Genomic DNA, 15275 nt, shown 5'->3' on the forward strand with positions numbered 1-15275 from the left:
AAAGCAGAACATGAATGGAATTTTAGCTTATACTCAAAAGGAGAGAGAGAAAGAGGGAGAGAGTATATGAGAAGGGAGGGAGAGAGCCTAGTTCCTGAATGCTTTATCTACTGATGGGTAGGCACAATGAAAATGATGGTCAGGCATTAGCTAACTCCTAGGGAAAGTACACTTGAGAGACTTACACAAGTCCCTGTCGGAACATACATACTATGTCTTGGGTTGGGAAACATCTATGTATTTTTTAAATTTGCAGATAGAGAAACGTTGCTCCTGGGTCAGAAAGTGGTAGACATTGTAGACACATACGGGGAATACAGTTCTTCTGAGCTGAACTTGGGAAAACAGTAAGGGTGCATCTCCTAAGCTCCACTAGGATGAAGAACACCTGTGGTGTCTTGGCTCTCTGTGGCTGTTGCCATCATAACTTCTTAAGGACAGTGCCTTAAACAGATCCTGTTCTTTACATCAGAACTCTTCAATTAGCACCTGAAGTTACGAGCAAAAGAATTTGTTAGATTTACGATGAAGATTTTATACCTAGTAACTAAAAAAACCAGCTTGCGTATTTGCATTGTCATCTCTTGAAAAGACAGTATCTGTTGTTTAAGTGGGAAATAGCCAAATTAAACATTACATTTTAGAATATTCTCAAGGAGACATATTTCAGGAATATGTTCATCAAAAAACGTCTAATAGTTTTGAAAGCTACCCCTGTATTTTTGTGTGATCGTTACAAAGCATCCAACCTATATATTATATACTTTGTGATTGCTTGTGGTATTTTTCTTTTAGGAAAGACATTTTTAGAAAAAAAATGTACATGAAGTTTCAAACCTTTAATATTATAGGGAAAAAAGCAGTATTACAATTAGAAAGGCATCCCTGGGATTACTGTAATTTCCTCCCTAAGGACATGTTCTCTTGGCCACATGAGGGGATCTCACTCTTTGCCAGAGGACTGAAAGTCCAGGACTCAAGTCTAAGGGTATGCTTTATGTTGGGTTATGAACAGACTTAACCAGATCTAACTTCCAGTTCATTTAAGCTTGAAGTGATTTATCTCAAAAGCATCCCAAAGTCTTAATCTCAAGTGATTCTAAATTGTTTGCACAAGACTCTGCTTAATACCCTAATACCTGTCTATTTCTAGACTTCAGTAATAATAATAGTAACAAAAATAATAAAATGAAATAAAGAGACAAGAGTAGAAGAGGGCAATGCTTAAGAGTATGCTCTCCCACCCATGGCAGGGACATGGTGCATCTTTATTCTCAACCATGTCTTACTGGAAGCTTTCTGTGACATGCCTCAGGGGTTATTTGAGGCTTGCCCTCACCTTGCTGGAGGGGAAAAAAAAAAAAAAAAAAGCACTTCTTTCCAGGTGTCCTTTGGGGCTAAAATAAACCTGAAGGTACTGAGTTTCTTTCTCTCTTTGCCAGTGCAGTTTGAGCTTCATCTTCGAGGACAGGCACAGTTGAAGAAATGATTTCGTGGATGGCATTAAACCCCCCTCCTACTACCCGTCAGATGATGTTGCAAGGCCTAGTTAATAACCACCCGAGGTGGCATCTTCTTTCATATCTTTGTTCAGCCCCGGAGACTCAATTTATGATGACACATTCATTCATTTTTTTTTTTTTTTTTTTTTTTTTTTGACAAATAGCCGTTTGCTCCCCATGAGCCAGGCCCACTGAGCTGCGGTAGGAATCAAAGCCGATGTAGTTCCTGCCTCTGTGGAGAGAAAGTAGCCTAGTGCAGAGGTGGAATCAGGCCCACACATGTACTTTATTTCTCCCACATGGAGTTTTCTTTTAAATTTGAATTAATTAAAAGTTGGAAATTTTCACATAAAAATGTGAACTTCCAGCTTCTCTTGAAAAAGTCAAGGTGGTTTTCTTACTGGGCCTGCATGTCTGCATAGCTGTGATGGGCTGAGCCCAGTGGAGACAAGAGCTCTTTAGACAGGCTTGTCCTCCGCTTTACCCCAGTCTCCCCCACTCCCTATTGTCTTCTGCCCTACCTGGTACCTATTACCTGGCTGCCCTGGGACGCACGTGGAATTTTGACCCTTGGTTTATGGGTCCTACACCTGGTCTTTCAGATGATATTCTTCTGTGGCCTGAGTCATTTGGATAAATCAAAACTTAGTTGAGTTCGTAACTATTTTAACAATATTCAACACTTCCATTTATTTGTCTTTCTTGCTAAATATTTTCAAAAGCTAAAAAGATAGGCTGTTTAACCAGAGAAAAGCATCGAGTTTGCTATATTGTACTTTCCCTAGGGTCTAGCAGCCCAGATTATTGAGAAAAAGCAGTGTATTGCTTTGAAAAGTAATTGACAGGTGAGTTTGGAAAAACACAGTAGAATGGTATTGCATAGTTCCCTAATCTCTCTAAACCTTTTCAAACCCCTAGATTTTTAGGGAAAAACTTACTACTCTATAATGACATTGAAATAAAACAGTACTTTTTGGGGGGTGTCTGGGTGGCTCAGTCATTAAATGTCAGCATTCGGCTCAGGTCGTGATCATGGGGTCCTGGGATTGAGCCCCGAGTCAGGCTCCCCCTGGGGAACCTGCTTCTCCCTCTCTCTCTGCAGCTCCCCTTGCTCGTGCTCACTCTCTCTCTCTGTCAAATAAATAAATAAAATCTTTAAAAATAGAAAGAAAGAAAACAGTACTTTTTAGATTTAATCAGACACTTAGAGATTAAAACATTAAATTCTCAGAAATGGGTAATAAACTCAGGTATACTGAAATTAAGAGGATAATTCCTGAATTTCTTTTGGAATTTTATGTCGATTCTAGTAATGTAGACTCGCAGATGGAAAAAAATGCTAAATAGGGGACATCTAAATAAAAAATATTAGCACTATGAAGGCAAGGGGAAGGGAGAGAATGATTAAGAATGGAAATAGGGTATAATAAAGCCTGAGAAAGGCAAAAAAAAAAAAAAATACAGGGAAAAGGATGATCACACTTAGCAGAGGAGGTGCTGCTCTGTCTGCCTAGCCACCACCATGGCGGCCAGTGGGACCCGCAGTGGCTCAACCACGGCCCCTTCCTTCCTGTCCTTCAGGATGTGGTGGTGGTTGGGGAGGAAAACTTCACCACCCCTTGCTACATTCAGCTGGATGCAAAGGCTTGCCACCTCCTCACAGAGAACCTCAGCACCTATGCCCTGGTCGGGCAGTCCACCACCAAAGCTGCCGCGAAGCGCCTGAAGCTGGCTATCTTCGGGCCACTTTGCTGCTCCTCTCTGGAATACAGTGTTCGAGTCTACTGTCTGGACGACACCCAGGACGCCCTGAAGGTAAGTCGCTCCTGTCCAAACGAACCTCCTTCTTTACCATCACACCAAAGCCAGCGTGTGGTGTGGCGGCACACAGCCAGAGAAGTTGGGTGTGTGTTTGTGCGCCCAAGTGCGCGAACCTAAGTGTCTGGCCCCAAAAGATGTTTTTAAAAAAATTAGACATTTCTCTGAGGCCATGCTGATAAGTGAGTGGTTTCCATTGTGCTGATTCCTCCCAAGGGCTACTTTTGTTTACCTTCCTTGATTTCCTTTAATGAAAAATTTAGAAGAAGTAGAAGAATTTGGCAACAAGATGTGGATGGTAAATAAGGTGCTTCCATGTTTATCTCAGCTGTGTGCTTCCTATAAAAGGAATTGGCATAATTGCTCACATTGTATGTTCCTCTTGTGTGCCACTTCATTTATATGCTTTCCCATTCTTTTTATGAGGACTGTGAGGAAGAGGGTTAGCATTGACAACAGCCTGCTGCTTTACAGAATAAATGAGCTTAATTCCTGGTGCTATTATTGCGACTCATTTTATCCCATTTGAAGCTTTAAAGGATATAGTAAGTGCCTTTGAAGAAGTTATGACCTAGAAGGAGGAATAAAAGAAGTATGCCAAGGACTGGGAGACAAGTCAGAGTCTGATAAATGGAGGAGACGAATGCAAAGTTCTACGAGAGGGAGTTCGGCGGGGGAGGGGCATAGTATTATTTTCAGGACATCTGAAAAGGAGCTAATATTTGAAATTGGCCCAAATGAAAGGTAGGGTTTGACCAGCTTAATGGGAACAAATACAAAATATCTAGGTGAAGAGAACAGCAGGAAGAAACACAGAGGGAACAGTAAATACAGACTCCATACAAGCCTATTATTTCCAGTAAGCCCAGACTGATACATAGGAGTTTTATCGAGATGGACCTCAACTGCCAGAGAGAAGAGTTGAGATTCAGTGTCTTGAGTTACTGGTGAGCCAGTGGAGAGATTTAAACCAACGAAAGACATGATTGGAAATATACGTTAGAAACACTAGTCTGACATCAGTGAAAAGATAGAGTCAAGAAGAGAAGCGTGGTAGATTTGGGCTGATGACGGAGGAGTGAGAAGAAGAGAATAAGGTGTGGAAGGTCCCGTAGTAACTCCCGTGGGACCGGGTGACCAACACCGAATGGGTGGAGCAAAAGATCAAGTGTGCCTCGAAGTAACAGTAGCACACTTACGGGGCAGGGAGTTTTGGGGTGTGGATATGGTCACCTGGCTTTTGGAACATCAAGTTCGAGTTATGTCTTGGACATCAGGACAAAGATGCCCAAGGGACAGTTAGAAATATGGGTGTGGCTTTCTGGACCGAGAGCAATTCCTGAAGTAAAGACTCAGGAACCAATTATATAATATTGATCTTGTCATCCCTGTGATCAGGGAGACTATCGAGGAAGAGCAGAGGGATAAGACAAACAGCATTGTTAAAAATAACGAGCATTACCAAGAACTTCCTAGGCGCTGGGTATGATTCTAAATGCTTATTAACTCATTTAATCTTTACAGCAACCCTGTAAGATACCATTAACCCCATTTTTTTCAGATGTTCAATTCGGGGCAAAGAAAAATTAAGTAGTTTGCTCACACAACCATTGAGTGGAGAAAGCAGGCTTCATGCCTGGGCAGCTGGCTGAAGCCTAGACTCCGCTCTTAGTGTGAGTTGCTGAAAGAGCTACACCCTAGAACATAGGGGACCAAGGGGAGCCCTGCCATTGCCGGGGTGAGCAAGGGCAGCCAGCAAAGGGAGCTATAGAAGGATGAGCACCTAGAAGAGGAAGAGAGGTGGGAGAAAAAAATATGTGTCAAGGAAGCCAAGGGAAGAATTTTTTTCTACACATCAAAGTATTTCCTTCTGGAATTTCCATCCAGAAAGTCGTTCTGAGTCACGAAGGCAGAGTTTTGCAGGTTGGGTCCACGGAGGGGATGAGACACAGGATCTATTTTTGACGGGTGACCTTGTAAGAGTTTCTGATGTTGAATAAATGATGGGAACATGCAACTGTAGTGTCAGGCTTATGGTTATTTCTTTTATGTTCCTTGCAGATGTGCTGCTTCTAAGGCCGTCAGGATGGAAATCATCCTAGGCTTAAATTCTGCATAGGGAAAACTGTATTTGTAGTGGAGCCGTGGATCTGATTAAAGGCAAATCTTTTAACCACTCTGAGAAAAATCATTGTAAAAAGCACATGATAGAAGATCTACATCATATTTGAAATGTTTGATACATGTATTTTATATTGATTCACACAGTCTTATCCTTAGGCACTCTTGACCTTTCTTCCCAACAGAAACACACAAATCCGTGCAAAAAAAAAAAAAGGTAATAATTCAATAAAATAATTTTAATTGTTTTAATTAGTGAAAAGAAATGCAAATAGTCAACACCAAGAAAGATTGACAAACAGGTTTACGCAGTGAAAACAACCCGGGAGCATTTTGAATCAGGGTCAGTGCTGTCCAAATAAGACATTTATAAATTCTCAGCACCTGGGGATCCAGCACTTAGACCAAAACAAATATGAATAATGGATAAGGCTTTCTTGTACCTTTTAATAATGTAAAAATACCAAAATCCTATTTACAGGTAAACGGTCTGTCCAACATACTGAAGAGACAATTAGTTCAGTCCCAGCAACACTGCCTAACACCCACACTTGAATTGGAACCTTGGGGCTGATTTTCAGAAAGGCCCTTTCTTACCTGAATTCTGCCTTCCTGGCACCCTGCCTGCCAAGGCCCACCAGTCTCTGCCATCTCCTTGCTTCTCCAACCACATTGCCCATAAATAACCCCTTTCCAAACACCTCTTCCTCCTGCAGGCTCACCTGCCCCCCACACACGCCCTTCTTGAATCAGTAGTTCTCCAGCCCACGCACAGAGGACTCAGTTGGGGAAGCTTTAAAAAAGACTTACTCCAGGCTCCCAACCCAAAGGTTCTGATCTAATTGGTCTGGGTATTGGGGTTTTTCTTTGAACTCTCCCTGGGTTATTCTGTTGTGCAGCTAAGATTAAGAAAGGTTCTCCTAAACACTTGCACAGATCTTTTGGGAACTTTAAAAACCCTACTAAGGACAAACTTTTCCTACATCCTTGAATCATTCTCTCCACCATCCCTTCACCTGCTCACATAAACTGCGCCTGGATCTTCCAAGTGACACAGCCTCCCTCCCAACCCCGCGGTGAAGACCACCCTCTCGAACTAACCACAAGGCCAAGAGGAAGAGTTCCAGTATTTCTCATGACCACTTCTGGAGCATTGTTCTACTTGGAGGGCTGGCTTTTTCTACTGCTTTTCTTATTCTGTTGCTCTGTTATTCATTATCGATTTTGGTTTCTTAGCCCCGAATCCCCAAGTCCCTACCCCCAGCCTAGCAGTACCTGCCTCAGGGTCTTTCTTTCCACTCATTTTATTCCTGTCTTCCTCTCAGATTCAAACTCACCATGAATCACAGTTCTTTGCCCCAGGTTATTCTGGTGACCTTCACATCATTCCCACATAATCCATCTGCCAGTGTAGACGTGCTCTGGATTTCACCCTCATTAGCATCGCCACCTGCCACGATCCCCACCTGTGAAGCTCCCCGTTTCCAACCACAACATCTGACCTTCCATCTCTCTCATGCACAAAAGGCAGGCAGGCCACCTTTGGTTCTTAAGGAAGACCTCCCTCCATCTTCCCCAATGTCCTGGTTCACACACCCTCCTCTGCCCTTCTCCAAATCTCCGGGGAACTCACTTCCACTCTAAATCTCTTGCCAGCTGGAGCTACAGCAGGTTTTTCTCATTTCCACAGCTAAAGATGACCGCCCCTGAACAAGCCCTCTAGGTCTACTTCTAGGTTGTTGAGTTGCTCTGACAATCATAAATGTCTGCTTGCGTCTCTTCTACTCTCAGGGCAGCTGCCCTATGCCTCCCCTGCTTCTCCGCACTCCTTCCACTTATCCCTTCTCGATTCATCACATCTCACAGGGTGCTTCTTCAGGGTCTCTCCTGCTCTCCCCACGTCCCTGTTTATACAGCAGCCCCTTCGTGCTGCACAGCGACCTGACTCCTCCTGCACCACGCAAGGGACCCTCCCTTAGCCACTGTCCTTTACTCTTCAAACCTTTTATTTCTACCTCTCCTCTCCCAGTCTGGGCTCTGAAGCAAAGGAGCTCTACTTCTCTAATCCAGCTGCTCTACCCCCCCTCCCATCTCCAGCACAGCAAATGGCACCCAAAAGCGGGTCTCCCCAGACCTGATATTCTCTTCCAGTTACCACTGTGTACCGGGGACTGCTTTGGAATTGCAGAAACCCTCGAGGGGGAGCCCAGCGGAGCCCTCTTTCTCAGAGGTTCAGAACTACACAGTCTGGAGAGCTACTAGAAAACTCTGTGGCCCAATGTCTGGAAGTGAACGTATCGAGAATATTAATTCCCACTTTTTATCATATATGCTTACTGTCCATGTGGATGGGGAGCAAAACAAAAACAAAAACACCACCACATCAGTCAGTTTGCACCACCACATCAGATGCACCCTGGTGCATCCTTTCATCTCCCCACACAGCCCTTTGAGTTCCGCAGCCCTGGCGACACTTTCCTGAGTTTTGTTAAGCCTGCAGGCAAAAATGGTCACCTGAAACTTAAAAGCTGTGTTTAATAGTTTGGAAGCATTGCCGAGAATTGGGATGCCAGAGGTGAGTGCCTGAATAAAAGTCGAGGCTTCTGGGAGACAGGGAGTTCTTTCATTCATCTTTTGGGTGGGTTTTTCTCCCATGCAAGTGCTTCAAAGACCAGTGGTAGCAACGTGAGGGTGAGTTCACATAGAGAGATAAAGATGCTAAGACTTGTAAAAACAGTTTAGAGGCCCTTCTAGGCTCACATAGAGAGTCCCATCTATTACAAGATGGAGTTGGGTCAAAGATGACAGTTTTGGGGGCACCTGGGTGGCTCAGTCGGTTAAGCGTCTGCCTTCAGCTCAGGTCATGATCCTGGGGTCCATGGATTGAGCCCTATCGAGCCCCGCATTGGGCTCCCTGCTCATCAGGGAGTCTGCTTCCCCCTCTCCCTCTACTCCTCCCCTGCTCTTGCTTGCTCTCTCTCTCGCTCCCTCTCTCTCTCTCTCAAATAAATAAATAAGATCTTCAAAAAAAATGAGTTTTTCTGTTTCCCTCCTCTTCAGGTGATTAAAATAATACTATTGGTGTTCTCTCATTATTTGCAAAGACTTAAATCCTAATATAAAAGGACCAGAAATTAGTAGAGAACACGATTGTATTTGGGTAAGTTTTAAAAACACTCAGGGAGAAACATACATCTATGTGGAAATAAGGCATTTCTGTCCCACTATCCTGAGGGTACAGTTTCTGAGATTTCCCTTTTGTAATAAAGAGGTTTATGGTAAACCCTGAGATTCAGAACCTAAAAGAAGAGTTAGTTGCATACCTGATGGGCAGCATGTGATGTTTACTGAATTCCTGACAAATGTAATATATGATAGGAACTGAATATGTAAATTAACATAAGCTGGCTCTCTTCGTGTGGTCATTTGGTATGGAGAAGAGTCTTCTTTGGATTTCTTCGGCTTTCACATACCCTAATTCAAGCTGCAGTCTAGAGTATAGAAAAACTCATATTATGTGGAAAATAAGGGAAAATGAAAGAAATGCTGAAAATGAGAGGAAGTGGGAGGTCTCATGGAGAGTTGTGCGATATTCAGTCTCCTGGGCTGTAGCTGCAGACGGGCATAGGTAGCCTGGAGAAGCTTTTGTTATCATCCTGCCACTGATGCCTCCCGCTGTCCTTCTGACACCCCCTCCATGGCAACTGTGACCCCACAGAATCCAGAACACCTCCAGCCTGCCCCTTATGGGCTTATGAAGGCTGGCGTTCTCTTGAATTGGCCCCATTAGTCTTATCTTTTCTTTCAATCCTCTCAAACAACCTCAAAACTAGCTGGACCCATGTTTTATACTCTCAGGATGCTCATCTCTGCAATTAATTTAATATATTTGTGCATGTAACACCAGTATTAGATAACACCAAACAATGTGTTAAAGGTTGCAAATGTGTTCTTCTTCTCATTCTGCTGAGTGTATGGAAGGAAGTGTGGTGTGGTAGGGGAAACTTGAGTTAGGCTGGCTGACTTGATTGGTTCGTGTCTGTGGCTCTGGTCATTGAACTTGACCTCTTTGACTAACAGTCATTAGGTCTACACCAGGGACCCTTAGATGATTCAAGCAGATTAAAGTTACTAAATTTCCTAGCACAAAACAGGTACTTGATGATGTTTGTTATCCCTCGATGGGCATTTAGGTAGAAGGGCATTTTGAAGATAATGGCTCAATGAAGATACTAAATCTAATTGTGATCTAATTGTGAGGTGAGTTTCAGGTTTGTAGGCAGGCTACTTGGTCAGCCCATTTAGGGACGGGGATCTTTTTGGTAAATCTAAATTTACTGAACCTTTATTATGTTCTCATGAGACTTGGCCCTGGCTCTATCATATATTTTGGAAATGACCTGCCATGTTGAATTTATTTTTTGAGAGAGAGAAAGAAACGAGAGAAAAAAATAAAAGTTGTGGTAGGCAATATAGAGGCCCCTAAAGATATCTGTACACAATGTTCAGAAGCTATAAATATGTTACCTTACATGGCAAGAGGGACTTGGCAAATATGATTAAGAGATGAAGAGATTATCCTGGATTTTCTGGGTGGGTCTAATCTAATTACATGGTGCTTGAAAGTGGAGAACTTCTCACAGCTATAGTCCAGGGAGCCATGACTGTGGAGGAGAGCCAGAGAGATGCGCCATTGCTGCCTTTGAAGATGGAAGAAGGGGACCCTGAGCCCAAGAATGTAGTCAACCTCCGGAAGGTGGAAAAGACAGAGAGGCAGATTCTCGCCTTAGAGCCTCCAAAAACGAAGGCAGTCCTAACAACACCTTGACTTTAGCTCAGTGGGACCAGGGGCAGACTTTTGATCTACACAACTGTAAGGTAATAAATTTGAGTTGTTTAAAGTCATGAAGCCTATGGTAATTTCTTATGGCAAAAAATAGAAACTAACATAGAAATTTAAAAATGGCAAGTTCAGTGGTGAAAAGAAATACAAGATGACTTCAGAGGTTCTAGAACAACCTCAAAAGTCCTATTCCTAATTCCACAGATGCAAGGGATCATCTTTTCCTTAGAAGTATGCCCAGAGGTTGGACAGGTGACACCGCCACTTCCTCGAGTGCCCCCTTTGACATTTTGCTTTAAAGGTGTCACAAAGCGCGCCCTCACTGGGCAGGCCAGACGTGGCAACTCAGACCGAGCATCCGAGGCAGCCGCAGCTGTGGGAGTAGCAGGCAGAGCCCTGGAAACCAAGTGACTTGACGGGGAACGTTTGCCCACGGTCACCAGAGTCCAGCCTTGTTATCATGAGGGATGAAGCACAGCAGACACACTCAGGGGGGAGAGCACAGCGCCCCAGTGTGGGCGCAGGAAGAACAGGTAGCAGAGCCAGCGGTGGTGACCCGGAGCAGGTGGGAGAGGTGGCCGACAGGTGGATGGGCCCTGCCGGGCCCTGCGGCCAGAGGAGGGGAGTCAGCCTGCGGGAACGGAGAGTAGCTTTGCTGAAGAGCTGGCAGGGACCAGCAGAGAAGGACAGCCGCTCTGTGTGGCCTCTGTTTGGGGAGCATGCAAGCCCACAGCTGTGAGAGCGACAGAGAGCCTCGGTAGCAAAAAGAGAAGTTTCTCATCTCTAGTGACAAGGGCAGGTCTCAGCGTGGAATTATAGAATGAGCAGGAGCAAGGCAGGTTCCATAAAGTCAGATTGGAGATGGGATTTCTTTTAAACCAAGCCAGCACGATGCTTGAGGGTTGGTCTTTTGAGGCACGTGCGGCAGGCTGAATGTCACCTGGTTTGGCGCCTTGAGACCCCTGGCCCACGTGGTAGAAGCATGGGGAAGGTGGGGCTCAGGCGTGAACTTCGCAATTCAGTCTCCATTGCCTGGTCCAGCGCCGGGGACAGAGCATGGAGTGCGGGTCCCTCTCTGCCCCGCTGTCCCCAGGCTGAAAACCTCTGGATCGCAAAGCTTATGTTCCCAGTGCTGGCCCCAGGCTCCTTGGCAGCACTAAATACAGCCGAATCAGGGCTTTCTGTTTTCATCAAGAATAAAGGGTGCACAGACAAATCCCGTCCACACAATGCAGAGAACAAAGCCAGACAACATAAAACAAAGCCTTGATTTAACCTCCTTCCAGCCTTCTCTTCCAGAAGAAATTTTAATGCATTATATGAGATTCGAGTTTAATCATTTGTTTCCTCCTTTCTCTAGCTGATAAGATTTCTAATAAGGAAAGGAAAGAATTGCTAGGAGGGCAGTGACGAAAATGAGGGGGGGTCGGGGGGAGGGGGAGAAGGCTAAGGGCTAGTAACCCACAAATAGGATGATCACCTCTTAAGGAACTGGAAGCTAAAGCTAGTGTCTGCAACCAAGGAGTCTGTATGGTTCGGAGCCTCGGGAAGAGAGGAGGCAGGTTCTTCAGCAGAAGAGGGTGAGCACAGAGTGTGGAGAACAGAGTCAGGGCCCCAGCACCTCCCACACTTCCTGGCACAAAGTCCCCTTGGGCAGAGACTTCCCGCATTCTTTAACCTGCGCTCAGAGCATCTCGGCGCCTGCAGCTCTGTTGTCTGGGGGCTCTCCCGTGCACTAGCCGTGAGACTGACACTCCAGGAGCCTGGAGGCAGATGTGATCTAACCCCAGCAGTAATGCAGCATGAAAAATTCTGGGGTTGGGAAAACCAGAGTGTGGGAGCTGTAAGCCTCCTCCCACTCTCCTTGCCCTGTGCCACCTTCATGAGAGTTGATCCTCTGCGCTAAGAGCCTGGGAGAGTTCTGGGTACTGGCCAGAGGTCCTCCCTTTGTACATACGCACAGGCCTTTAAAACAGCCACGATTTATTGTGGCTCTTAAGTGGCCCAGGCTAATGGCTTGGCATGGATAATGTCTTGGTTTAATTGGTTATTGTGAAAGCAGCTTGTTTCTACTGTGAAATCTCTTGTCCCTGCCTTTTGAGCGATCCCTCACAGGCCGCCTGAATCAATACAGCCCTCACTCAGGGCCACCAAAGAGCCTGCGCTGGGCAGCCACTGAGCTGGGGGAAGCAGCCATCCTACAGGATTGCTCAATCTTGGCACCAGACTCACACACACCGGGGCCTGCTCCTGGTGGCTTTACGACTGGGGTCTTGCATGTGTTAATAACTGACTCCTGAGAGAGTCTTTTCAAGGTCAAGTTGCAGGGGTGAAGATAGACGTAACAAAGGAAGTCAGGGAGTGACCCCTTCTCGCAGAAGCAGAGCAAGCTCATCGAAGCAACAGGTAGAGTCACCCGGAACCAAAACAGGGCCCTGAGGGGGGAACCTGCCAAGAGGGAGGACAACCTTTGCAAAGGAAGGTGACATTTATATTTCTGAGAACAAAGACTCTAGATGATCCTGATTCCTATGAAGGCATTTCTTTCCGAGGTCACTATATTTTTCTGAAGTCTAAGTCTTTTGACCTTAATTGTATTTTGTTCTTATTCTGTCCTAAGGTGCGTGCAATATCCTAACTGTGTGATCCAAAAGCAGCTGTCTGGAAGCTGTCTTAGAGCCGAGTGCACAGTGTTGGGGTCACGTGTTTCCCTGGTGCTCTCCCCTCCGTGAGTGGTAGGAGGCAGGGTCGGGGACTCGTCTGTGTGGCCCGGAGCCTGACCCGGTTCCCGGCAGGGTGTGTGCGTTGTACCGATGTTGAATGAAGGCTCTCAGGAAGATGAAGGAGAGGAAAGCATTTAACTGTAGAGCTATATCTTATCGATTCATACATATGTTATTTTTAAGTTCTCTTCCTTCTGTGTATCATATGTAATATAAAATGGTTCCATGCAGAAAGAATTCAGAAAGTCAAGCCTTTTGAAATATAAGTTACAGCATATATTTTAAGTGGGATCTGTTATAACATATCTGAAATTATGACAGTTAAAAACATAACAATATGGAACACAAGCCTGACGAGGTGTATCAAGTGGGCTTACTTCTCTCTTCTGGTATAAAATTTATATAGTTGACCCTTGAACAATATGGGAGTTATGGGCACCAACCCCCCCAGGCAGTTGAAAATCTGCATATAACTTTTGACTTCCCAAAAACTTAATTACTAATAGCCTACTGTTGACCGGAAGCCTTAATGATGTAAGCCTTATGACATAAATAGCTGATTAACACATATGTTATATGTATTATGCACTATATTCTTACCATAAAGTAAGCTAGAGAAGAGAAAATGTTATTAAGAAAATCATAAGGAAGAAAAAATACATTTGCAGTCATGTCCGTACTTGTTGGAAAAACTTGGTGTGTAAGAGAACATGTGAAGCTCAAACCTGTATGTGGATTTGCTGTATGTGTCAAGACATCGCTGACTCATGTAGTTTTAGACGATTGTAGTTTCCAAGGAGGTGTTTTACTTATTGCTTACAATGTCTTTAATTCACTTTAATATTTTTAATTTGTGCTTTGGTTATTGTCTTCTCCATTATTTTGTTATGTTTCCTTAAAGTTGAACATCCTGAGTGTGATATCAGTTGCTACTTCTTAGGAAGAACATTAAAATTAAGTTTGGTAAGGATTCTTCTTACCGAATCATTTATTCCAGGGCTGATTTCTCCCAGAGGTAGCAGGGAAAGGACATCTGCCCAAGCCAGTGGTCTCCAAAATGGCCCTCACACACCCCAGGCCCAGTGAACTTTGGGGGCCAAAAAGATAATAATAGTTCTGTGTTTATTCATCTTAGCTCATACTTTTAACCTTATGTATATTTTATAATGTAATACAGTAATTTACTGGTGTGTTAATATAGGTATATCATTTATAAAGAAGCATAAAATGCATGCTGTGTTTTTGACTGATAGGCATGTGCAATCAGATATGTTTGAAGAGGGATCTCTGCTGTAAGCATGGGTACATCCCAATGGGCAGTTTATCTTTCACCAGGGTTCATATCTAATCAAAGGGGACAAAAAAGTTAGGTTCCTCCCAGCTCTGTGCAGCAGCTTTCTGTCATTCCTGGTTGGTGGAAAAACAGAGAGCTTAAGAATATGGAGATGTGTTCTCTACCTCCATTATCTTTAAAATGACATCTTACTGTGGCACCTGGCTGGCTCCGTCAGTTAAGTGTCCAATTCTTGATTTTGGCTCAGGTCATGGTCTTGGGGTTATGAGATCGAGCCCCTCCCCACCCCCACTCTCTTTCTCTAAAATAAATGAATAAATCTTTAAATCTTTTAAATAAAATAATATAAAATAAAATGGCATTTTACTTCGTACTTTCAAAAAAGGCTGAAGCCAATGCCGTCTATCCCCACGAGTGAGAACTCTTATTAATCATGCCTTTTGAGGTCAGTGCCGTAGCAACCAAGGATTGAGGCCTATTCTTGGGCTGACTCCAAACCAGACTTTGCATTCAAATGTGGTATTAGATTTCTTGACTTCAAGGTCATGGCCAATAGGCAGTTTAGGTTTTTTTCAATGGTCCTCCCTGCCAAGAAAACTGATAATGTTCTCCGTATCCTCTGGCAGTCTATGTTGATTGTAGGAATGGGGTGTGGATTATACATTGTTGGGTACAATTTCCTCCCAGAATACAATGCATCTTCTTTTAGACATCCCAGGGAGAAAATTTGGACATAATGAAGATCTATAGTAATCAGATAATTACTATCGATTGCTCTTTAGACGTCTTGATGAGGTAATTAGGGTGTACTGGAAAGAAGCTAGAACTGATTGATTGGCATGACTGTAATCTCAAAGATTTCTAATTATGTTTCTTTTCTTCTAATGGCTTATAAACAAACATCATTTTAGCTTTAGAATTTGTCAGGTGCCAGGTTCACTGGGAACATCAGCTTTCTCTATTATGCTAACTAG

At 44.0% G+C, this 15275-nt stretch overlaps 1 protein-coding gene across 2 annotated transcripts in view; it reads left to right on the forward strand.

Annotated features, from left to right (window-relative positions):
* The window catches only part of UNC5C (unc-5 netrin receptor C), a 336648-nt gene that overhangs the window by 309931 nt on the left and 11442 nt on the right, over positions 1-15275 (forward strand). For both annotated transcript variants that reach the window (XM_088020228.1, XM_028117791.2), the window contains one exon: positions 3084-3317. In XM_088020228.1, the coding sequence (XP_087876354.1) occupies positions 3084-3317 (234 nt within the window). The remainder of the gene's footprint in view (positions 1-3083; positions 3318-15275) is intronic.

The sequence above is a fragment of the Eumetopias jubatus genome, unplaced genomic scaffold, assembly GCF_037043125.1.
Source record: "Eumetopias jubatus isolate StellerSeaLion01/CBP00866 unplaced genomic scaffold, mEumJub1_p1.0 scaffold_2, whole genome shotgun sequence".
In the NCBI taxonomy this organism is placed as follows: domain Eukaryota; kingdom Metazoa; phylum Chordata; class Mammalia; order Carnivora; family Otariidae; genus Eumetopias; species Eumetopias jubatus.